The 24925-nt window shown below is 37.5% G+C and overlaps 1 protein-coding gene across 1 annotated transcript in view; it reads left to right on the top strand.

Moving 5' to 3' along the window:
- Positions 1-24925, top strand: part of kcnq1.1 (potassium voltage-gated channel, KQT-like subfamily, member 1.1) — a 45124-nt gene that overhangs the window by 6901 nt on the left and 13298 nt on the right. The window contains 12 exon segments of the mRNA XM_079802592.1: positions 2765-2855; positions 11520-11646; positions 11784-11862; positions 11989-12085; positions 13176-13316; positions 13447-13557; positions 13644-13739; positions 13846-13947; positions 14462-14600; positions 14721-14747; positions 15417-15470; positions 15587-15713. Of these exon segments, the coding sequence (XP_079658718.1) occupies positions 2765-2855; positions 11520-11646; positions 11784-11862; positions 11989-12085; positions 13176-13316; positions 13447-13557; positions 13644-13739; positions 13846-13947; positions 14462-14600; positions 14721-14747; positions 15417-15470; positions 15587-15713 (1191 nt within the window).

Below are 24925 nucleotides of genomic sequence, written 5' to 3'. Positions count from 1 at the left end.
TTTGCTGACCACTACTACAGCTACATACCTGAGACACAAGAGAAGAGGCAAATATTTAAAGAGATGCCAAATAACATTTTCAAAACTGCTGATTAAATATTATACATTTCTATGGTCTCTGCAGGTATGAATAGTTGAAATAACCTCATGCAAATTTGATTCTGTTTAGCTCCACTCCTCAAAATACTATTTCTCATTGCCCTGATTATTTTCTGTTGATTTTTACCTCTAATTGCTGTGAGCAACACAGTCGTTTGCTGTTTTTATTATCCCTGACTAACCGCTGTGGATTGGCAGATCAATTATTTGTTGCATTGTACAGTAGCCTGTGGCATGTTTATTGACATGTAACTTCTCTCACAGACTGCTTGCGGCAGATTCAAGGTCATTCAGCAGTAATGATTACATAATAAGATAGATATTTGTCAGGCAGCCATCGGTTATGTGTGCATGTTTACTTACATCTCTGGTCCCTCCCTCTGAATTTGTGATGACAGGCAACAGCTGGGCACTGTTTGTATGGCAGCTGGGTTTCATACCTCTTGGTGTTTCATTTTTATTGTTAATGCAGTCAGACTGATGAATTATTGAGCTGATTGAGCAGTTGTAATGGGTTAAGCATCACTGCCAAAAACAAACACAGAGAAATAGCTGTTGCTGCGTATTAGCAATTAGCATTTCAGTCGAAGATTAAAACCCATTTTTAATTACAAGATTAAATGTATTCCTAATTAAATCAATAGATGACTTTCACACCTGATGTACCAAAAATATGCTGTTGGAAATGATGATTGCTAAAACAAACCAACAAGCACCTAAGAATAAAGCACATTAGAAAATATACTATTTGCATAATGTCTGTGAACAAACTCTCTTTTCTCTCCAAAGGAACATTTATGTGTAATGTGTTTAATCTACAGTATTGTAGATTCTGCGGGGGTTTTGAAATCAATTTGCACCCTTTATAGAATACTTTTTTTTTTTTTTGCATGTTCTGATTTCTTTGAACAGACTATTATAGTCTGTGAAATCTGAGAAAAGATACATTTCCTAAAGTGACATGCCATGCAGATTAATGAAGAAAGGGTTACACTTTAGTTTAGGGTCTAATTCTCACTATTTACTAGTTGCTTATTAGCATGCATATTACTAGGATATTGGCTGTTTATTTGTACTTATAAAGCACATATTAATGCCTTATTCTCTATGACCATATTCTACAACCCTTAAGCCTACCCAATACCTAAACTTGGGTTTCCATGTTTTATTGGGACTTTCCATAAATTATTTTAGACTGTACAAACTGTATATTATATCCCCTACCCCTAAACATATCCATCACAGAAAACATTCAGCATTTTTACATTTTGAAATAAACATAAATTACTATGTTTATTAAAGGATTAGTTCACCTCAAAATGAAAATTTCCTGATAATTTACTCACCCCAATGCCATCCAAGATGTCCATGTGTTTCTTTCTTCAGTGGAAAAGAAATTAATTTTTTGGAGGAAAACATTTCAGGATTTTTCTCCACGCAATGGACTTCAATTGCAACCAATATGTTGAACGTCCACATCAATGCAGTTTCAAAGGGCTTTGAAGTGCTTCAAATGGTACTGCGCGATCCCAGCTGAGGAATATGGTCTTATCTAGCGAAACGATCGGTCATTTAAAAAAAAAAAATCAAATGTATATACTTTTTAACCACAATTGATCGTCTTGTGCTGGTCTGCAACGAGTCAGGCATTACGTAACGTACGTTGAAAAGGTCACGCCGAACTTGGGCAGAAGTGCCGCCTCATTCTTTACAAAGCGAACATTCGAAGACTAATACAAACGCTTTTTTAACAAAACAGGTAAAACAATGATAAATTAAATAATAAATATGTCATTCAGCATACAATACAATTTTAACAATCCTCCTTCTCCACACTTTTAAACAATGGGGCGGTATTTCCGCTCACGTTCGACGTGACCTTTTCAGCGTACGTTACGTAATGCCTGGCTCATTGCAGACCAGCACAAGACGATCAATTGTGGTTAAAAATTATACATTTGAATTTTTTTTAGAAAATGACCGATCTTTTCCTCAGCTGGGATAGCGCAGTACCATTTGAAGCACTTCAAAGCCCTTTGAAACTGCATTGATGTGGACGTTCAACATTTTGGTTGCAATTGAAGTCCATTGTGTGGAGAAAAATCCTGAAATGTTTTCCTCAAAAAACTTAATTTTTTTTCCCACTGAACAAAGAAACACATGGACGTCTTGGATGGCATTGGGCTGAGTAAATTATCAGGACATTTTCATTTTGAGGTTTTAACCTTAAAGCTATTTTAAATATGAGGACATATGAAATGTCCTCATATTTCATGTTTATGTCGTAATGCCAGTGTAATACCCATGTCATTGTACAAATTTGTGTCCTCATAAATCACAAACACACACACACACACACACACACACACACACACACACACACACACACACACACACACACACACACACATCTGGTTTACTGTCTTTGTGGGGACTCTCCAGACGTAATGGTTTTTATGCTGAAACTGTATATATCCCACAACATTAACCCTACCCATAAACCTACCCATCACAGAAAATGTTCTTCATTTTTACATTTTCCAAAAAAAGTCCCCATGAGTGGGCATTCCTGTTGAAGTCCCCACCGGGATAGAAAAACATGTACACACACACACTTTTTTATTATTTAAATGTTAAAATGACATCTCTTCCTCTTCCTCCACAGATTCCTCATTGTGCTTTCTTGCCTGATCCTCAGTGTGCTATCCACCATTGATGAGTATCAAACACTGGCTAATAAAACACTATTCTGGGTGGTGAGTCTCACTGCTTTAGACTTACAGTGTGTTAAATATTTTTAAATGAATCTAAATTATTGTGTTGCTTATTTTAAGGTTTATAATACCTGGTGGTTTTGGAGTATAGACAATTGATTCAAATGTCTCTGTTACCTGGTAAAATGGCAGCATAAGTAGCAAACAGGCATATTGCATGGCGACATGATATTGAAAACTTTGATTGGAGATATGGCATATGACAGCTCTGGACCTTTGACACAAAAGTTATTTATTGTTTTTGAAGATGATATAGAATTTTATGTTCACATTTAACATAGCCTCTTGGTGTTGCTCATTGTTTAGCTTGTTCTCTGTAAGTGTCCAGCAGAGGGCAGCAGTTCATAATTATTCATGTTCCATTTGTTGCAGTGGCTTTACATTTTTGTCACCATATCCTCCTGAAAACCAGAGAATGGATTTTATTCAATGGATTGAATTTTATTTAAAAAAAAAAAAAAGTAAAAAAAAAATATTCATGTCATTACACTGTTTAGAGCATATGAAACAAATTGAAACAATACATTTTTAGGTTTCAATTTGTAGGTGTTTTTTTTAAACCAAACTTTGTATAGAGATGATTCTCAACTATGTTATGAAAGATATAAAGGAATGAATATATATACCATTTTAATTTATGCAATATGTGGGTAAAATGGCCATAATGGGTAGTCCCATTCAATACAACGTATCTATACACTGTATCTTATCCACATATTGCATATGTTCTTGGGGCAACATTTTCATAATAATATACAATTTTTCATAGGAATATTTTTTTTTTTTTTTTTTTCCTATTCACTTGTGTCTCCCAAAATGCTGATAAACATGCTTTAAATACTGGTGTCCTCTACAGTGGACATGTATGAAAGCAATGCCATGCTTTGCAACAGAAAGTCACATTTGATTAGAAACCCCATAACATGAGATGTTGAAAAGTCATGAATGTGCTCTTTACAGGACATCCAGGCTGAAAACTATGACATGTATGTGTCAGAGAAATTCACTAAAATATAATGTCCACTAGTGGACAAAAGTATATTCCTGGGTCCCAAGAGGATATAATGTAGTAAAAAGAAACACTCTCATTTATGTTTTTTCCAGTTTTGGACTTTTTTTCCAAAGTGACTCAGAGATGGGGAAAATAAACAATTGAACACAATATATATTAGTGCTCGGCAATCGATTAATTGCGATTAATCGCGTCCAAAATAAAAGTGTGTGTACTGTGTATAATTATTATGTATATATAAATACACACTCCTTCGTGTATATATTTAAGAAATATGTGCATGTATAAACTGTATATATATAATTTATCTTATATATAAATATAAATATTTTTATATATAAATATAAATATTTTTATATATTTTATATTATATTTTTCTTAAATATATACATGCATGTGTGTGTATTTATATATACATAATAATTATACACACACATATGTTATGTAAACACAAATTATTAATCGATTGCCCAGCATATATATATATATATATATATATATATATATATTTTTTTTTTTTTTTTTTTTTCTGTGTTGGGTAGGTTTAGGGGTAGGGGCAGTATAGGGGGATAGAAAATACGGTTTGTATGGTATAAAAACCATTACGCCTATGGAATGTCCCCACATTTCACAAAAAAAACCCTGTGTGTGTGTGTGCGCGTGTGTGTGTGTGTGTGTGTGTGTGTGTGTGTGTGTGTGCGTGTGTGTGTGTGTGTGTGCATGTATGTAAAAATCATAATTTACTCACCTTTTTTATCTGTGGAAAACAGGAATGAGGGATGAGAAGATTGTCAAGCTCCAAAAAACACATGAAACTATCTGTGTGCCCTATTCCAGGCCTTCTAAAGTCATATTTTTTAAGGACTAGTTGCTATTCACTGATAATCTAAATCTCGAAACTGGCCAATCAAATCCATTAGAAGGAGAAAGGGGAGGTGAAATTGCATACATTGCAGATTTAAATGTGTAAAAGTGAGTAAAATTTGGGAACTTGGGCAGCCCTCCTTACACTCCTCAATTTAAGTACTACCACTGCCTTAATGAATTGATGGCCTGATAACCCTCTCAGCAAACAGAGACTGTAAAGTCTATATCACACAAGCAGCTCAATTCACAGAAGACGAAGGTGTTCTGTTGTCTAGAATGGCAGCTTGAGCTGGCTTTCTTAAATCATTCTGTTTACTTTTTTCAATAATCCATAGCAGGGTTTCGGCTCAGCATTAATTGCTTTAGGCCCCGTTAGCGCATCTGAGGCTTTGTTTTGATCAATATTCAGATCACAGTCTGTCGAGTAATTAATGTGCTCACCGAAGCATTTTCTCCTGACAGAGGCTACGTTAAATATGAACATAATCAATACCATCCTCAAAAACAATAGCTAGCATTTGTGTCAAAGGTCCAGAGCCTCAATGCCATATGTGTAGATTAATCAATGTTCCCCATCCAATATGCCTGTTTGCAAGCTTATGCTGCATGTTTACAGGTCGAGGAACAGAGACAAAAGAGAATCAATTGTCCAAGGCTGGCAGAAAAAGGAGAAAGGGAGGGAGAGAGATTATAACGTGGTGACTGCATGTCAGAGGTCAGTCCGACCACCGGCTAATGGGATTAAATCTATGCTTCATGTTCATTAGCTGATGCCTCGCATCACAAGTTAATTCCGCGGAGTCTAGGGTTGGATGCAGAAAGGGCCCTTTCGGATTAGCTATCCGGCTACGGCAGCCCTGAGCTTAACAAGCTTTCAACAGGTGTTGTCTATTGTGTGTTAAGGACAATCATCAAAAATTAAACAGCATACTTTTAGCATGGGGAGATACTACAGTCACTTGAGGGAGAAAGATGTTCTCACAGGAAGTAGAACACTTGTTTTAAGGGCTGAAACCTTCCTTTAGACCCAATCCCCATGTCATCCCTACCCCCCTCGTTCACACCCTATTTTAATGAGACATGGCCCTCTACATTGTGTCTCACAGCTGTTGAGGCAAACAAAAGCAGACTTGCCCCTTTCTACAGCTTTTCATGGCAGTCAAACTACTCGCTAAGGCATGATCAAACATTATTTACAGCACATAGATGTTTATGGATCAAAAACATGAGTGTCCATAATAAATACCATTAAAAAAACGTTAGTTTAAAACACATGTGCCAAGTTCTTTGTGATGTAGTCTTTGCATTCATGTGGTGAATTTCATATGGTGAAACACATGTGAGTGCAGTGCACAAATTATAATTATTGGAGAAAACTTTAGAATACTTCTCTGCCATTAATGAAAAACTACACAGGAACAAATGCGTAACATTCTAGTAGCTACTATTAACTAACAAAACAATCTGATTAATGAATTAGTAAGTAAAAGCGCTCAGTTGAGTGTGGTAGTTCACTATTAGCGAATTAATAACTACTTTTTTTTCATACCTCCCAGAGGACTACTAAGAACAACAATAAGTTCATAATTAATGTGAATAATGTATAATAAATTCTAAAGTAAAAACTTTAGAAGCAGCTACTATCCAAAACCTTATAGAAATGCTTACAATGACTTCAGTCATTACTAGGGCGCTATCGTGCTTTTCACTTTAGAATACTGATCCAAATAATTAGTAATTCCTTCTGAAGGATTAGTAATACTCGCGTCATTACTAATGGGTTACCAAGATCTTCACTTTAGAATTAATTATACATTATGCATTATTCACATTAATTAACGCGTATAGTAGTTCTAAGTCCTCTGGGAGATATGAAAAAACAATAGTTACTGATTAGCTAATAGAGAACTCCTGCATTCAACTGAACGCTATTACTTAATTTGTTAATCCGAATTTATTGTTAGATAATAGTAGTTATTAGATTGTTAATATTTCATTACTCATTTGTTCTTGTGTAGTTAATCGTTAACGACGGAACAGTATTCTAAAGTGTTATCTAATTTTTTTTTATTTTTTTTTTATGTTTTCATTGTAAAAAAAAAAGGGAAAAAAATGTTCTAATTATGTGATATTTTAACTGATTTATTGATTTTGACAGTTTACAAGGGTCCTCTCTTTGATATCATTTTCTGTTGGTTGAACCACTTGACTTTGGATTTTTGTATATAAATAAACAGTGGCACATTTTGTTAAAAAAAATCTATAAAATAAAAATAAAGATTATGCCAAACTACTAAATAATGTTTTCTTTTCAATTATTAGCTTTTTTTCTTCATTATAAAATCAAGACTCAAGACAAGTTCATGCCTCAAAATAAATTATTTTATAAAAATAATTCAGAAATTAAAAACACGCTCATCAATAAAGTCACTGAGTTCATGTATTTTTGATATGTTTAGATCCCCCAATTCTCTCTTTTTTACTTTGAGTAAGTGCTTATGTAAATTAAGCCAAAGCTTATCAGGCAAATCTTACTAAATCCTGATTAATCATTAACTTAGATCAATTGTTCAACTCTTTTTTTCAAGTGTCAACCACTAAGAGTCTTGACAGGCCCTGCTAATCTATATTAGCATGACATTGTTTCACTGTGAGCAGGGAGAGCTACTGCACATTAGCACCACTTACAGCCACACACAGGCTGCTGACACTTATTAACTGAGCCTGTTCTGTGAGGAAAAAAGACTATTGTGCGTGTCACACTTCTGGGGTGAAGTCTCAGCGGTTGTTCATTACCTGCGCAACAGTGGTAGGCGGCAGGACGTTACGCCACACACGGGTGCTGGAAGTCACACAGGACACCGTACTGACCCGACACCACGCGCCTTGAGAAATTGTGATCTCACATGCTTCCCCTGAAGTGTCATCGCTGTCACCAAACTTCCTCCATATGCTAAGTGTGCTAACACATCATCAAGCTCAGTCTCTAGGTGTTGCGAGGACAGTAGTCCTGCCGCGAGGTGCTAACTCCTTCTCCAGGCAATTATCAGCTATAGATAGAGCCCTCCCCTAATTAGACAGAAGACAGATGTCTCTCTCTTTGTCAGTAAGAGCCTAGTGTTAACCAAGGCCCCCCATGAATGGCTAATAAAACTGAAAATGGACAAAAGCCTCTATAATGATGAAATGTTTTCTATTTGAAACCACCATGAATGTGCAATGAGCGTTTATTGCTGTATTTTAACAATTTGCGGTACTGTTTTAACCCTGGGTCAAAAGAGCTTTTAAGCTTTTTGTGATTCGAGCTGCTAAAACTTAACATTATCCAGTGCATTTTAGCTTTCTAAAAGCCCATTTTTGTGACTATTTGCGTGAAGAGATATTCACTGTTATGAGGGGAAATGACTTCCTAACCCCTGGAGTTTTTTTAATATTATTTTCTAACGCTTGTGGTGCTCGAGGTGTTAGGACAAATCACCTTTATCCCATTTGCACTGATAAGACACTGCATAATCAGTTACCCTCCCCCAACACAGTAGCTAATGCCTTTCTATTGTGTGTGACAGGATGTAAAAGCCTGAGATTACAGATAAAACTGTGTATCTTTTCAAACAATTAATGCGTTTTAGTGCATAACGTTTCAGTCAGAAGAGTTAAAAAGATCACCCAAAAATGAAAATGCTTTCATTATTTAATCACACTCATGCTTTACAAACTTGTACCCCAGCTGACAGGGAACATTCTAGGAACTTTAGATAACATTATGGTATGGTTCTCTCAAAGTTATGAGCTAACATTCTTCCTGTAATGTTGGTCTTTATTAATGTTCTCAAAAAAGACAAAAATGTTATTTATCGTTCATGAAATGTCTTAGTTGGATGGTCATGTAATGTTTTTTAAATGTTTCAGAACATACAAAGCAAACGTTCCCATAATGTTGGCAACATTTTAAAAATGCAATGTTCTCTTAAATTTTGCATAACCTAAAAAAAAAAAGTTTTAAAATTTTTAAAAAACGGCACGTTTTGAATGTCATTTTCAACATTTTAACCATCAACTCATTAGTTCCTTAAATTTCCATTAAGTCTACACACTATCACTCCAATAATATATTGGCTTTGTGTCTTTCTTTTCAAGAGTGTAAATGGTTAGTTAATGTTATTATTTATTATCAGATTTCAAGTGTTTGCTTTGGCTAAAGCACAAAAGGCGGGAACAGAAATAGTCACTCAATGCCAAATCACGTGCTTCATAGTAAGTCCATTTTTTAATATTTAATGTAATCTTATAAGATTGAAGACAAGGGTCAGCTGGCCCTTGCTGTTATTACAGTGAACCCTTCCTCTGCTCACCCATGGCGACCGCATTCCAGCTGCGTTTTGGATGGGATATCTGATTGCCATGGTAACTGAGAGAGGCTCTTGCATCTGGGGTCCTGTTTCCTCTCACCCTATACCACCCCTCCCCAAAACTGATCCCATGGCCTCTGTCGCCCACTGTCCATCCACCCAGACCTTTCATATGCCAGCTGGTCAGTGTGATCACAAGCCTAGATTTAATTAGAGGAACACAGGAGCACGGAGAGAACAAAATGGGCCCTGCTAGAATATATAATATAATATAATATAGAGTCAAAGTCAAACCAAAAATTATTCAGACAACAGATATATTTTTTTACTAGTAGGTGCAGGACGCTATAGTTCATTTATGTAAGTGAGGATAGCAAAATAAAGTAAACTGTGACATATTATACCCAAAAGTTCTTCATACAGTGGACTAAGAGTAAAACTGATAAAAATTTGTGACCAAAATTATTCATACACTTTGACCTGACCATGTTTTGCTTAAGTGTTTTTTCTTTAATTGCTAATGCAACCTTTTACACCACAGACTGAACAAAATTAAGCATTGCAATGGTGAACCTAAATTGGTATTATATAATTGTGTACTTACATTTAACAGCTGATTGGTTGATTGTAATCCATTATATACTTTTTTATCAAAGTTATATGACATTATCAAGATGAATTTGTTCTGACACAGTTTAACTCTGAGTTCTTGTCATATTTTATTCCCATTTTCTAAAGTATAGCGAATAAACTGTGATAATGTGAGAAAATGTTATGTATATATTGTATCAAATGGTTAAGTACAGTGCCAGCAATGGGTTTAAATAAAAAACAAAAAAGGCAGGATCTAATCGCTTGCAGATCTTTGATCAAAACAAGCTCAAAATAACACTTCAAGAATACATGAGACAGAACAACCACTTAAACATAGATGAGATCTGACAAAGACTGACACAAAAACAGGGCTATATATACACAGGAAACACTAGGGACTGAACGAGAGAATTAAAATGACAAAGATGAGGCAAATCAAAAACCACGGTAACAAAAGCATGAACAAAGAAAATACAGGAAGATGAACTGAGAACACTGCAATACTAACTTAGACTAAATCCAAATGAAGCAAATCTCAAACACAGACCGGACATGATGCACAGTAAGAGCACATAATAATGTGTGACTATTCTATTTGAAATCATTGACAAAAACGCATCATTTTAGCTAGGTGGAGTTTTTATTTGGATTATTTGTATATTATTTGATTGCATAAATTGTGTATATATAATTTTTTTTAAGGCCATTTATTATAGCTGATTATTTATCTAAAATATTACTAAAAATGTTAAACTGCATTTGTCATTGTAAACAGTGAGTTGACCTACTTTCAGTCTAGTTACTTGCAGCCTCTCTCCTATGCTGTGACCTCTGCTAGTTCGACTCCCTTTTTTTCCTCCCCTCATGTTCTGTCTGATCCCACAGGCTAGGGCTATGCCTGTAATTTCATTTCTTTTTTGGAGGCGCTTTAGACAGGCTCGGCAAGCGAACTGGCCGGCTCTGTGCCAGGAGCCATCCCCAGGCAGCTGACCAAGCTCCTTCTTAGTCTCTTCTCAGACCTGGATCCAGCTCTCCAGACTGCTTATGTGACAGAGGGCTTCACGGCCAGCCTCATAACTCATACATGTCTGGTTCCTCGCAGCTCTCAAAGGGCCTGTGCTCAGCAGACTCTCAGCCTTCCTTTGTTTTCCCTTCTTTAAGAAGGAGACAAGGGCAACTGCTGTTGTTGGCCATGGCCATGAACCACCCGTGTGTGTTTTCACACAACCCTCTTAATATGCATCTGTTACATGCATCCCATGTATATTAATATTGTGCTTTACGCATTGCAAACTGCATTCCAAATTAATCTTTAATGCCATGCAAACTACAAATAAGATGAATTCAATGGACTCTTTGTCCATAGAGCTGTCATTATATATCTCGGTTATGGGATTGCAGCATCAAGTTGCAATAGGTGCACTGCGAACAGTGGAGGATTTTGTTCTAGACATACCTCATAAATATTTTAAAAGGCAATATATTGCTCATGAGGAATATCTAGCCGAGGAGCTCCACAATGACAGCCATTCTCATTTTCCACACAATAAAGCTTTATTGTTAAAGCCATTCTCAAAGCAGACGTCTCATTGCTCAAATAAATTACTTCTCTATACTTACAGAGTTGTATTATAGCACAGAATTGTACATTATATCTCAGTCGAATCAATTAGCTCTTTATACTTACATTGTTATCTTCTAGTAAATCTCACATTATGTTTCAGTTAAATCATTTCTCATTGTCATGAGCACATAATATCACTATAATATGCATTCCGTGCTCTTTTGTGTAAGCACAGTGTGTCTGTCTCTTTCATTCTGCAGGAATTAGTGCTGGTAGTGTTCTTCGGTGTGGAGTATGTGGTACGTCTGTGGTCAGCAGGATGCCGGAGTAAATATGTGGGAATTCTGGGCAGGCTTCGCTTTGCCCGAAAGCCCATCTCTGTTATTGGTGAGTGTGGGAATGAATTGTCAAAAATGCCTTACTGAGCGTTTTGATGTATTTTCTGGTGTGTTCATAAAAACACAGTGGTTTTAAACTTGATTTTGTTGTTGCTATCGACATGTGGCATGTTTTTCTTGTTCTAGACCTGATTGTGGTGGTGGCCTCCATTATTGTATTGGCAGTTGGCTCAAATGGTCAGGTATTTGCCACCTCTGCTGTCAGGTAAGGTTCATTTTTTAATATATAAGTCACTGAAGTCTCTTTGTCCCTTGTGGTACAGGATAAATTAGGCTTAGATGTACAGTAACTCTCCTGAATTGTATTGAAGTCATGGGATGTTGTTGACAGGGGAGTCCGCTTCCTTCAAATCTTGCGAATGCTGCATGTGGATCGACAGGGAGGAACCTGGCGGCTGCTTGGATCAGTAGTCTTCCTACATCGACAGGTGAAGCATATGCCTTTTCATATTTCACAATTTGGAATACCGAAGTAAAGTATTGCATGCAATATCTATAGAGGTACTCAGGAGAGCGAAGAAACGATTATTTTTGCATTCCCATGTGCTCCAACAGAAAAAAACACTTTTTTTTCCAAAAGAATAAAAAACCATGTTTGAATGTCAGTGTTAATTCTTTTGCAAATGCATCATCTCAGTGTGTGAAAAGGATCCATTACATTGATTAATGGCCCATTACGACGCCAGTGCTTTAGGAATCTGAGAAATTTCACTCTCGTAAAAATAAAGAAAATAAATGTTTGCCTGATGATTTTTAAGGTTGAGAAAATATAGATTTTCAGATTAATCTTCATTTGAACTGGCACAATATTGATTTGTAAAATCCTGTTTTACTCTATGCCTATTTTCAGTGGATGCTTGAAAATTGAGTTCTGTTGAAGGTAACCTATGCCTTGTTGTTAAATTAATATTTATAAGTAACAAATTCAGCATCAATCCGAAATATATGTGATATATTAAAGACTGATAACGAAAACGCTGATAATGCTAAATAATAATTAAGTACTGAGTAATAATAATTAACAACATGTACTTACTATAGGGTTAGGGTACAATAAGGGTTTGGTTAAGGGGTTAGTTACATGTAATTATGCAAAATGTACTGTTATTACTATAGTAAGTACATGTCACATATGTAACAAGGACACTGTAAAATAAAGTGTTACCCAAAGTCCAAACATAGGCTACTATTCTGATTTATAGACAAATGAGCCATTTGTAGTGAATCAAAAACATACCTGTGAATCACCATTCTAAAAATGAATGGCTCTTTTGAGCAAATACTATTTTCATAAATATTTCAGGATGAATCCGTATAAAGCAGTACCCTATAAAATATACAGCATTCGCATTTAATATTGAGATGTGAATGTGTAAGCAAGATAACTGAATCAAACCTGAACAAATCTAATTGAATCAGGACATTTCTACCCAGCACTAAAGCTGCAAAAAATATAATTGAAGAATCTTTATTTTTTAAGACTGCTCTGTAATAAAAGTTAGTGTTTTCATGTTCTAGGAACTGATCACAACTCTATATATCGGATTCCTTGGGCTCATCTTCTCTTCCTACTTTGTGTATCTGGCAGAGAAGGATGCAGTGGATGATAGTGGTTTTACAGAGTTCAGCAGCTATGCGGATGCTCTGTGGTGGGGTGTGGTAGGTAGATCCCCACCCATACCTTTCACTGACACAATGGCTATTGCATGGATAATTGAAGGCATACATCAAAGAATTGGATCAAGTTGAGTAATGGGTGTTGCATGTCAATGTCTTTTCTTATGCTCAGGTGACAGTAACCACTATCGGCTACGGAGACAAGGTGCCTCAGACCTGGATAGGGAAGACCATTGCATCATGTTTCTCTGTCTTTGCTATCTCCTTTTTTGCCCTCCCTGCTGTAAGTTACAGAGATTTAATAGCCATAGCAATTGTTCCTCGCACAGCAGGCAAGTGTATGAGAAGAATGATAGTATTTCCCCATAGGGAATCCTAGGCTCCGGTTTTGCTCTGAAGGTACAGCAGAAACAGAGACAAAAACACTTCAACAGGCAAATTCCTGCAGCTGCATGTCTGATACAGGTGTGCCTTACTGTTTCCCATAAACGTAATATTGCTTATTAGTTGTCAGCCATGAGGATAGTCAGACCTTCCAGAGTTAACCTGTTCTTTTATTCTCATGATAAAGGCATCCTGGAGGTGTTTTGCCTTAGAGAACCCTGACTCTGCCACCTACAAGTTATTTGTGAAGAGGAACCTCAGCCACTCAGGGTATAGCCCTAAATTAAAGGTACCTACCTACTTAAAGACAACAATTTACAAGCACTAATGTAGAAATTAATTCTCTTTTTACATCTCAACTTTTCTGGTCCCATTTTATATCAAGCATCTTTAACTACTATGTACTAACTTTTAAATTAATAATTTGATAAAATGCACATATTGTGTACATACATGTTTTTACATTGTACTTATATTTTACTTATATACAGCTGTAATTCATTTCTGTGATTACATCTATAATTACACTGCTGACACTTCCCTTACAACTTAACCAACCCTTAAACTTACCCATACCACCACACCTGTCCCTAACCTTACCCGTATCCGACCTTCATTATCAGAAAAGTGTTTTGCAGTTCAATATGAACACAATAAGTACATTGTAAGTACAAGTACTTAGTAGTTAAGGACTCCCTAATATAAAATGTGACTACTTTAAAAACAACGTATATTTTCAATGTGGTTTCAAACTGTATTACCAGAAAAGAGGTAACGTTTTTGTCAAATTTTACTTCGGCCAGATGAAGATGAGGAGGAAAATTAAAAGTAATGACAGGGATAATGGGCCGAGTACTCCCACTGTTCCATCCATAACCTATGATTCCTTAGATGATGGAAGGGACGGCGGACAAGATTCAGTGTGCAGTATTCAACAGTCAGGTATTACCAACAATAAACTAATATACTATGATGATAAGAAAAGGGGATCTTTTTTCACCCTTTAAGCTCTTGAAGCATCTCTCTTCTGATATATTTTATTTCACCTCTACATTCTCACAGAAGGGGCAAACACATTCAGAAGATGTGGTGAGCTCCAGTTAGTGTCTGTTGCTACATGTGTCTTGTCTGTACTCACTTGCTATCTACTATTCCCTTTACCTGTCTGTTTTTATTGATTTGAGGTTTTTTTTCTCAGACAAATAAATAATACTGACTCTTTAACCCTTAAACGCATTACTCGGGTCTTTAGTGACCCGGGACATCATTCACTACCCTCCTCCTCATTAATTTTTTTAAGTTAGACATCTAAAGAATGCCTGTTTTCCCCATTATTTTCTTGAAAAAATTGTATAGGGTCGCTGGTGACCCGAGGTGTGTAACAGTGTGCATTTTTTTCTCGACAACAATAATTGAATGTTTGATGACTGCAATTGAGTGCAATTCACCTTTATTCCTCAAGCGGCAATGTCTGATACGCAATAACGAAGTGACGTTTCACTTATAGTTATCGCAGGCAGAAAACAAAAGAATAGTATCATCAACAAAAAAAGTTTTATATAATTGCGTGTTAGATATAAATCCGGGTCGCTAAAGACCCAAACATGTAATAATGATTGGCCAAACATTCGCATTTAAGGGTTAACTTGTTGTTTTAAATATGCATGCCTATCACAGCATAATTTCTTAGCATGAAATACATTGTTCGATTTGAAATATTCTGTGTGAAAGCATCAAGCTCAGTCTCTCTCCTTACAGAGCGGGTGCCATCCTGGAACTCTCTGTCCTCTTTCCAGTTCTCTACACCTCCAGGTGGGTAACACAACTTGTTAAAACTGGAATAGCGTCATAAGATGATGTTAGACATTTTCCATCGGAAAGACAGCACTCTTTAAGTCTGAAATGATGTGTGTGTTTTGTGTCTTAAGGAAAAAAGTCGGGGATTTTCGAGGTGCCGTCTCGGCCCACGCTCCAGAGGTGCAGCAGCATCGCAGATGATATGGAGACTGAGGCGGAACGAGAGATTTCACTCGTTCAAGTCACTCATGTGTCTCAGTGAGTAAGAACGTACCATTTTTAGCGCAATTTAAACCGAGTCTATCTGCCAACCCTAGACAGCAGACAGTCAATTATTTAAGTTTCAGTAAGTTTCCACTGCTTATAATCTTTCAGAACTCTTCCAGATGGCATGCGATATCCAGTGGATGGGCAATTAAAAAAGTGTTAGCTTGATGGCGTCAGAGTTAGCACACTCCTGCAGTTCACACGCACAATATCACTTCTGTAAACGCAAAGGTCTAATCATCCTGCTAATCTTCGCAGGCAATGGATTTTCAGCTCAGATCTTTAAAACACTTTTAACACGAATGCGCTACCTCTGCTGGAACAGATCTCAGCTTTCTGAGCCCACCCACCTCAAGTGAAAACATGGTTGGAAGAAGTGCACGCCTGCACGGTGTATATTTCTGGGCCCCAAAGCATTCCCGTGAAGAGTGGTTATGTTGCAGGCTGTGTTTTGCCTGAGAGGGGGTCATTATCAGAATCTCTTTGCCCCATTAGCTGGTCAGCATGTGGAACAGCGTGGAGCCTGTGTATACTGCAAACCATTTACTTGTGCAGGCAATGAGGCGACCCCTTCTCTGAATAATCTAATGAACCATGTCTCTGTTGGGGGTATACAGTCCATTAGATTATCCAGAGTGCCCCTTTCCATTTGTGATGGGATCCACCACTCTAAAGCATCTAACCTCAGGCCTCTATTACACTAAATGATGTGAAAATACAAAGGTGTTCAGGTTTTTTCTCAAACTTTTATTTATTTTGAGAATCCACAAGAGGGCAGTGGAGGTGTTTTTGTAGACCAAACCCTTCTCCTGTCAGTGTAGCATTTCTCTTGGCGTGCACTGGCGAAATCATACTAATGCTGCTTTAAAGTGTATTATACAAGTGATGTAGGAAAATGCAGAAAAAAGTATGGTCCCACTTTACATCAGATGACTACTATGTACTTGCATCAAAAAAGTAATTGTCCTTACTGTTTTCATGTTGAATTGCAAAACACTTGCTGCTATTGAGGTGGGATATGGATATGGGTAGGGACAGGTTTGGTGGTTAAGTTTAAGGGTGGGTTAAGATGAAAGGGGAGGGTCAACAGTGTAATTATATATGTCATTATAGAAATTAATCACAGCTGTTATTACAATGCAGGTATTTTTAAATATAAGTACAATGTAAAAACATGTATGTGCACAATAAGTGCATTGTATCAAATGCTGAATATAAAGTGGAACCAAAAGTATATTTTGAAACACAATCTGGGAGATTTCGTGGTTTGGTTTTCTTCTCACTTGCACTATGCGTGTGTGTGTTTATATTGACCTTGACGGAGCTGAAGTGATAATATTAAGCTCAGAATTGATACAAAGTTGCTTGTACACTGAGATTAATGTAATCGTCTGGAAAAATGTAGGTGTTTTCCACCAAAGCAACTTAAAAGAGATTTCAAATTTTAATTAGGTAGGTCTAATATTTTTAGAGTCTTATGTATGATTCCTCTCTAAATCCTCATTCTTAGGAGACATATTGCATCTCCTCTACAAAGGAGCCTTGTCACTACAAGCTTTCATTTGATCTTTGAAGTTTAATGAGCTTTCATTCGCCTCACACTGAGATGCAATGGCAACAGCTGGCTTTTCTCTCCCTCTCTTTTCTCTCTCTCCCTCCCTCTCTCTCTTTCTTCTCCTGCTCAGTGTGGGTGTGAGTGCATGTTTATTTGTTTATGTCCAGCAGAGCAGGGTGGGGACTCCAAATTTCCAGAACCGTAATGCCGCCTTGCATCCCTTCTCCTCTCCTCTCCGCTCATCTCTTCTCCTCTTACTCCTTCTCATCTCATCTACTCTCTGCTCCTCTCCTCTCCCTTAGGACTTTAGTCCTGCTCTGACCTTTGACCCAGGCTGTTAACTCAAGAGGTTGGAAAGGCACAAAAGCCTCCTCGTGCCTGCAGCTGAAACAGTTCGGCTGCATTGGGGGTGGGGAAAGAACAATGCCATAGAAACATCTCTCTGACCACTGCGCTCCTAACACACACACTGGAGGATATCAACACTACCTACACACTTTTATATGCTAAAGCTTGATAAAGAACAGGGTGGTTTTTAGCGCAGTGAGATGCTGTAAAATGTTGTCATTTCAAAGCTCTTCAAGTGTCTTGAATCAAGCCATTTAGTAGAAAGAGTCACAGTCGTTATTTCATATCAAATACAAAGGCGTCTTTCGCAGCTGCCTGGATCAAAGAAAATAAACTCCCGTCCAGAGCGACACAGGTATAAAGATGAAATCAAAGCAAACGCAGGTGCGTCTGAAAGTGCCCATTTGTACTCGCACGTATCTGCTGTTGCAGTCTTGTAGGGCTGTGGTGTGAGGTTTACCAAAGGAGACCCGGGCTGAAAAGATTGATTTATTCTCAGTAAACAGAGAAGGACTTCTAGTGGCGGAGGCCAAGCCAGGCCGTCTACACTGGTGCAGAGACAAAGAGCCATTGTCTGCGGCTCTACACACGCCAACAATAGCCTGATTGACAAGCGGCCCTAGTCGTAATGGGCTTCTGGGCTAAAGAACGCAACAGTGACTTTTGTTAGAAACACTCTTGTCTTCCAGAGCAATAACCTCCATGCTGGCAATTTCACTGAATGTTTTATGTATGTATGCATTATATACATATTTTCTAAGAGCTAAACATACTCCTATACTGTCTATTTTTGATTTTCACGTTTACTCAATAGGTATTTCAGCAAGTAAATATATGGAAATATTTCCCCAGTCCAAAACACATACAGACTCACGTTTTCCTGAGTAAATGTGTGTGATTTGGAGTGTGTGGCGGTGTGTGAGGCGTGCTGAATGGGACAGAAACATTGGCTCACTAATGCCTCTTCAGCGCGGCTTGCCAGCACAAGTTTCTTTATCTTGCCCGTCACGGCCCCTTTTCTTCCCCCCTTAACAGTAATTGTGTTTCGTTACAGTGTGTTAGAGCTAACGAGGGACATGGAGCGAGAGTCAGCCAAGCAGTGAAAGACAGACAGAGAGAGAGAGAGAGTTGCTCAGCAAGAAAGAACACATCCCAGATGATTCTCTCATTTGCTGTCAGACCAAGTGCCCAGCAAGACTCTCTGTAGAAGTTTGTAACAGAACACTGCACACGGTGAACTTGACAACTATTCAGACAAATTCCTGTGAGCAGCAGTTGCCAGCAACAGTCCTTTTTTTTTTTACATTATAGATAGTTCACCCCCCTACCCCACTCACTAGCATGTCGTTCCAAACCTGTACGGATTTTAAATAAAGGTTCCAATAGAGGGTTTTCACAGTGATAACCATTTTTGGTTCCCCAGAGAACCTTTCAGTTTATCTTAGTGGTGAAGAACATTTTAATAATCTGAAAAACCTTTTTCCACCTTTTGTGCAAGGTTTAATGGATGTTAAAGGTACTTCATGGAACCATAGATGCCATTAAAAACGTTTAAGAGAACACACACACAAAATTGCCCATATAATGAAATTCAATGGGGTCCAGTGTTGTTTTCGACCCAACTGACTTTGATTGTATGAGCAAAAACAGTTGAAACATTCTTTAAAATATCTACTATAAAGTTCTACAAAAGAAAGAAAGTCCTAAAGTTTTGGAACAACATGAGGGTGTGTAAATGATGACAGAATTTTTATTTTTGCATCAAGTATCCCTACACAATACATTTGTTGTCTATGAGCACCAATATTTCCGTTTCACTTGGTGAAATTAATATCAATGTGCCATATCAGGTTTCTTTCAGTGGGCCCGGCTAAGTTAGTGACTTTGTTAGCTGGCAACATGATATGACAAAAGGCTCGGAGGCCCCTGGTGATGTATAAGGACTTGCGTTGAAATGAACGCTGTCAGTTTCTTTGCTGCTGTAATGTTTAGGATCATATGAGGCCACAAGTTTGGGACATAAGCCATTTAGTCATGGTGTATAGCAGTGGAGGACTCAATGTCAGAGTGAATGCTGCATCCCTGCGTGTCACTCCTCATAAGGACATTTAATACTCTCCGTATTTGCCTGGCGCTTTGATGCTCGGGATAAAAGAGATCTTTGCTTGGCTGAAGCCAGAGGGACCCCTGCTGCGTGTGTGTACGAGCATCTTGCGCTCGCACGTCTTTGTGTGCACATATGTGTGTGTGTGATGGCTTCTGGCCAGCGGCCCAGACTCCACCCCGGGGCCTTTACCCCAGCGTACAATGTCCAGCCGCTGGTCAGCTATTATCTGTCATTACTGCCTCAGTGGCCTTTATCTCAGCTAACCACTTATTAAAATGTCATTAAGGTATTTGAGCTCAAGGGGGAAGATGGAGTTGATATTTGGGATAATGTCCTGTACAGCGCGGCCGAGCCCTCTAAACCTTGTGAATCTCAGATCGTGGCTAATCTGAGCACTGTTCCCCTCCTCTTCCACAGAGCTATTCTTAGACACACAGGGCCCCCATGAGCCTTTTAGTGCCATAGTGCCACAATCCTGCAGCCTGTGGCGCAACACCGCCACACAAAGGTCTTCATCCTTTGACTCACTGAGACGAGTCACAAGAGTGCACATGGCCTCAGTGGGGGACTTTGTGGTAATTGACATGTGTTTGTGATTCATCATATGATGTAACAAAACATTAGGGAGGTTTTGAGTATGCAGGGCGTTTCTTTCAGATGATTGAGTTGTAAGTTATATCATGCAGTAAAGTCTCTGAACTTAAAATCGCTGGTCCCAGTATAATTAATTTTTACTGGAAGACTAAAGATTTTTTTAAATATCAAATCAGTAAAAATCAGTATTATGTTTTTAAAGGAAGTCTCTTTTCCTCACAAACACAAAAATACAATTTTTTAAGATTTACGCAATTTAATTAATTGTAAAATTCCATCAAATTGAATTGAATAATCCTCACGTAATTGAATTGAATAACTGAATAAGGATTGTTTAATTATTCAATTAAATCATGTAAGGATTATTCAATTCAATTTGATGGGATTGTACTATTAATTAAATTGCATAAATATTGAAAAAAATGCTTTTTTTGTGTGTACAGTAAAACAGTAATATTGTGAAATATTTTTTACAGTTTAAAACAACTGTTTTCTATTTCAATATATTTTAAAATGTAATTTATTCTGTGATGGTAAATCTGAAATTTCTCCAGTCTTCAGTGTCTCATGATCCTTCAGAAATCATTCCCTATCCAATCTTTTTTTCCCCCCTCGTCTCAAGGAATATCTGCGTACACACGGAACCACTGAACCCGACTCAAAACAATGTAGTATACACGCCAGACCAGTATGCTCTGCTGCCACAGAGATACACTAAAAACAGAAAAGAAGACTTGGAGCATGCGCGAGATATGGGCTGAATCTGAAATCGCCCCTTTACCCTCAAATTGGGCATTAATTGAGGGGACAGTTTTGTAGTGGTGTTCGAAACCATAGTGGACGTTATTGAGTGCACTCATTCAATCCCACATTGCACCGCAATAACGAGTGTACAGCCGTTATACACACAACGGCTGTCCGAATTCACTCACTCGTTTTAATTCACTGCTTCAAGTGAACTGTATTAGTGGACTAACGTAGGGAATAGTGAATGAGGGTTTAGGGGGCGATTTCGGATACAGATTGGCTGTACACATGAAAACGCAAGGGTGTCGGAGTCTCTGTGGACAGGGCCTAAGCACTCAAGAAACATTTATTATTATTATTATTATTATCAATTTAAAAAATCATACTGACAACAAACTTTAGAACAGTAGCGTATACATAATGTAAGAAACTTTGGATAAATTAAATAAAAATGACAACCTGCAGTTTTTGACCCCTTTGAATTTAACGATGGAAAATAGATTACAATAGATTATTGAATGGATTATATCTCTTTATTGTCATCCTTCTTTAATTTTGCATGCTCTCTTTAGTCACACATCTGTCTGATTGAGTTTGGGACATGTTGGTTTGAAAGAGAGAGAGTGTGTGTGTGTGTGTGTGTGTGTGTGTGTGTGTGTGTGTGTGTGTGTGTGTGTGTGTGTGTGTGTGTGTGTGTGTGTGTGTGTGTGTGTGTGTGTGTGTGTGTGTGTGTGTGTGTGCGTGTTTACATGGCGTCCCCTTGGAATTATAAGGTTCTATCTGCGTTCTGAGCAGTTTTGAGATATTGAGCTTCAAAGTTTTTGCATTACATATAGGAAAATGTATATGGGGAACAAGTTTCTTTCAAACATGAAAATAACAGGGACCCTAAATGTATTCTAAATATACAATATCAAAATCCTCTCAAAATTGTAAATGGGGATTTTTGGAATGGGTCAAATGCAGATAGAACCTTCTAATTCTAAAAAAACACTTTTCGCTTAGAATTATAAGGTTCTATCTGCCAAACCATTATTTGAACATTAAATATAAAAAATAATGTTGTAACAATGTCTCAACATGTGTTGGAATGTAAAATTGTATCCTTTCTTATGACATTTATTTCATATTTTTAGCACTTCCATGTATTTAGGACATTTCAAATTAAGCTAGGCAGGTCTAAATATTTTGTCCAGTGCAGATGTAAATTTTTGGTACCAATTTGGTGGGTAATTAAACACATTATTGCAGAAATTGTTCATCTTCCTTTTGTTTAGACAGAAAGCAGCTACTGTAATACATCTGAGCAGGATTTTATTCCACCTAAAGTGGGCCAGGTAAAATGTCTTTCTCTCTAGACATCAGTATGGCTGAAATAACATGCTAACGTTTATTGTTGTAATTAAGACCCCATCAATTAAACTTTTTACTATTTGACCTTTAAGGCTTAATATTGTAAAAATTAACACATTTTAAGACTTTAAAAACTGCAAGAAAACAGACATGCTTCAGCAAATTAATTCATAAAGTTTAATAATCATTGAAAAATGATTCACTGACTATATGTGATGCCTGGAATTCGGGCTGCTGTCCTTGACAAGATCGTCAATAAAATTGTCGATCTTGAGGTTTCTTAAAAACTTTGCATTGTGTGCCATAATCCTCACAGATATTGTGTGTCTGCGATCTTTCCTGTCAAGGAAAAAGCCGGCGACACAACCTATAAAGTTGATCCTGATTGGTCCTCTTCTGTGCATTCGAAGTGCTGATTGGCTCACGCAGATAGAACCTTATAGAGCCAAGTCAGAGTTCGACTTTGTAGATAGAACCTTTTTGTTTTTCAATAAAAAGTCCCAAAATGTACACAACTTTAAAAAAAAAACATCACATAATGTAAATAAGTTGTCACAGAATAAGAATATGTGAATAACTCAATTTTGACAAAAACGTCAGATAGAACCTTATAATTCCAAGGGGACGATGGATGCTTTTAAGTGATAAGATTAGAGTGAAGCCCGGTGATTGTTATGTTTCCTGTTTATCTACATTTGATTACACTCAGATTAGCTGAGGCCCTTTGGAGTGAGGTCAAATAACAGGCCCTTTTCCCACCTAAAACACACAAACAATCTAGATAAAACGCCACTAAATGCCATATCACCCTTGCAGGTTCAGTTATTTTTATGCTGCTTTATATACAACCTAATTTAGTCAATAATATGTCCCCTCTGAATTCTTGCTATCCTTCCCCAGAATCAAATCAGTGTAGCTCTAATCAATACAAAAGATGCTGCACATGTTGCCCTAAGGAGCAGTCGCTGACCTCGGATCAGGTGTTCTCTCAGCTACCCTCCACTAATGAGTCTTGGTAGATGCACAGAAGGGTTGATGTCATTGTCCAACATCGCATGTAGAGGCCAGGCTGAGATCACCTCCTCAGACCAAATGTTGTTGCACACACCCCGTTAAGAGTTAATTGGAGGTGGGGAGCTAGACCCTCTGGCCTGAAGTGTTGATGGTACTAATGGCATGTTTATTTCCTGTCCCATGATGCACTTCTTTGATCTTTATTTGGTGCAGTTATGATGGCTTTTGTCACTATTACGACATCACTTGCTATTTACATGGACAGGCACGCAAACTCAGACCATGGCTTGTCTTTTGATCATTAATAACTTCACAAAATGGGTTGATTGTGAATGGTTTAAAATAGACTGCATTTATGTTGTGTACATTAACATGTAGATACAATCCCTTAAATATAGGGATAGTTTAGCCAAAAATTTTAATTGTTACCCTCAACATCATGTAGTTTCTAAATTATTTGTTAAAATATGTCCAAGCAATGATAGTCAGTCTTAATGTGTCCCACAGAAGAAAGAAAGTCAAACAGGTCATACAATGAGTATTTTCTTTTAGTGAACTATCCCTTTAATACTTTTCTGACAATAAGCGTTAATTATTATATTCTTCTTGTGGGATTATGTTAACACGTTGTTTTGTAACAATCACTCCGTCAGTACATCAAGTTACAAAATACAGCATTGATGCACAATGCTGATTAGACAAACTCGTCTGAGCGTTCGAGTCATCGGTGGCCCTCCAGTGGATATGCATTTTCTTTCACATCTGGCTGCTATTGTTTAGCAGACCCAAAAAAAAAGAAAAAAGATTGGGAACGGAAGAGAGATTTGCAGTCTGCCTTTGGCAGAAAGAAGACCTCATATGATCGCCTCCTTTTCTCTTTCTCTCTCTATCTGTCTGTTTGTCTGTCTCTCTCCATCTTTTTCTTTCTTTCTTTCTCTCTCTGTCCCAGTGGGAGTCTTTCTCCCTTTGCGTACGTCTCCACCAGTGTTCACCATTAGCCAGGCTTTGTGCCAGCACTAGAGGCAGATGGTGACCCTGCTGAGGTCATGAGACCAGCGTTGCTATGCTGGTAACCATGACTGGAGAGAGGAAGTGGCACTGCCTCAGGGACAGATGGGGTGGTTCCCATGTTCTATCTCTTGTGTCCCCCACCTCTCTCTCTTTCTGTCGTCTTTCCATGCTCCATTGGAATGACAAACAGCCAGGGAGTTATGATTCCTGAACTATGTGCAGATTGCTGTCTAGCTTGAGTTTATCCATTTGGATTCTATAGTTTTAAATGAGCAATGTTCCACCAAAATGTAACCACCATATAACATATTAAGCTTTGAGATGCATGTGAATATCAAACTGATCATTATACCATACACATGTATAGCTCAAGAGAATCGTTCAGCACTTGACATGAATGATAAGTTATTTCCTCAAAGTTTCCACAAAATTAAGCTGCACAGATGCTTTCAACATTGATAATAATAAGAAATG

This window comes from Gobio gobio, assembly GCF_949357685.1.
Source record: "Gobio gobio genome assembly, chromosome: 2".
NCBI classification, from domain to species: domain Eukaryota; kingdom Metazoa; phylum Chordata; class Actinopteri; order Cypriniformes; family Gobionidae; genus Gobio; species Gobio gobio.
Note: the sequence above shows the minus strand (reverse complement) of the source record. Positions and strands in the feature narration are given on the sequence as shown.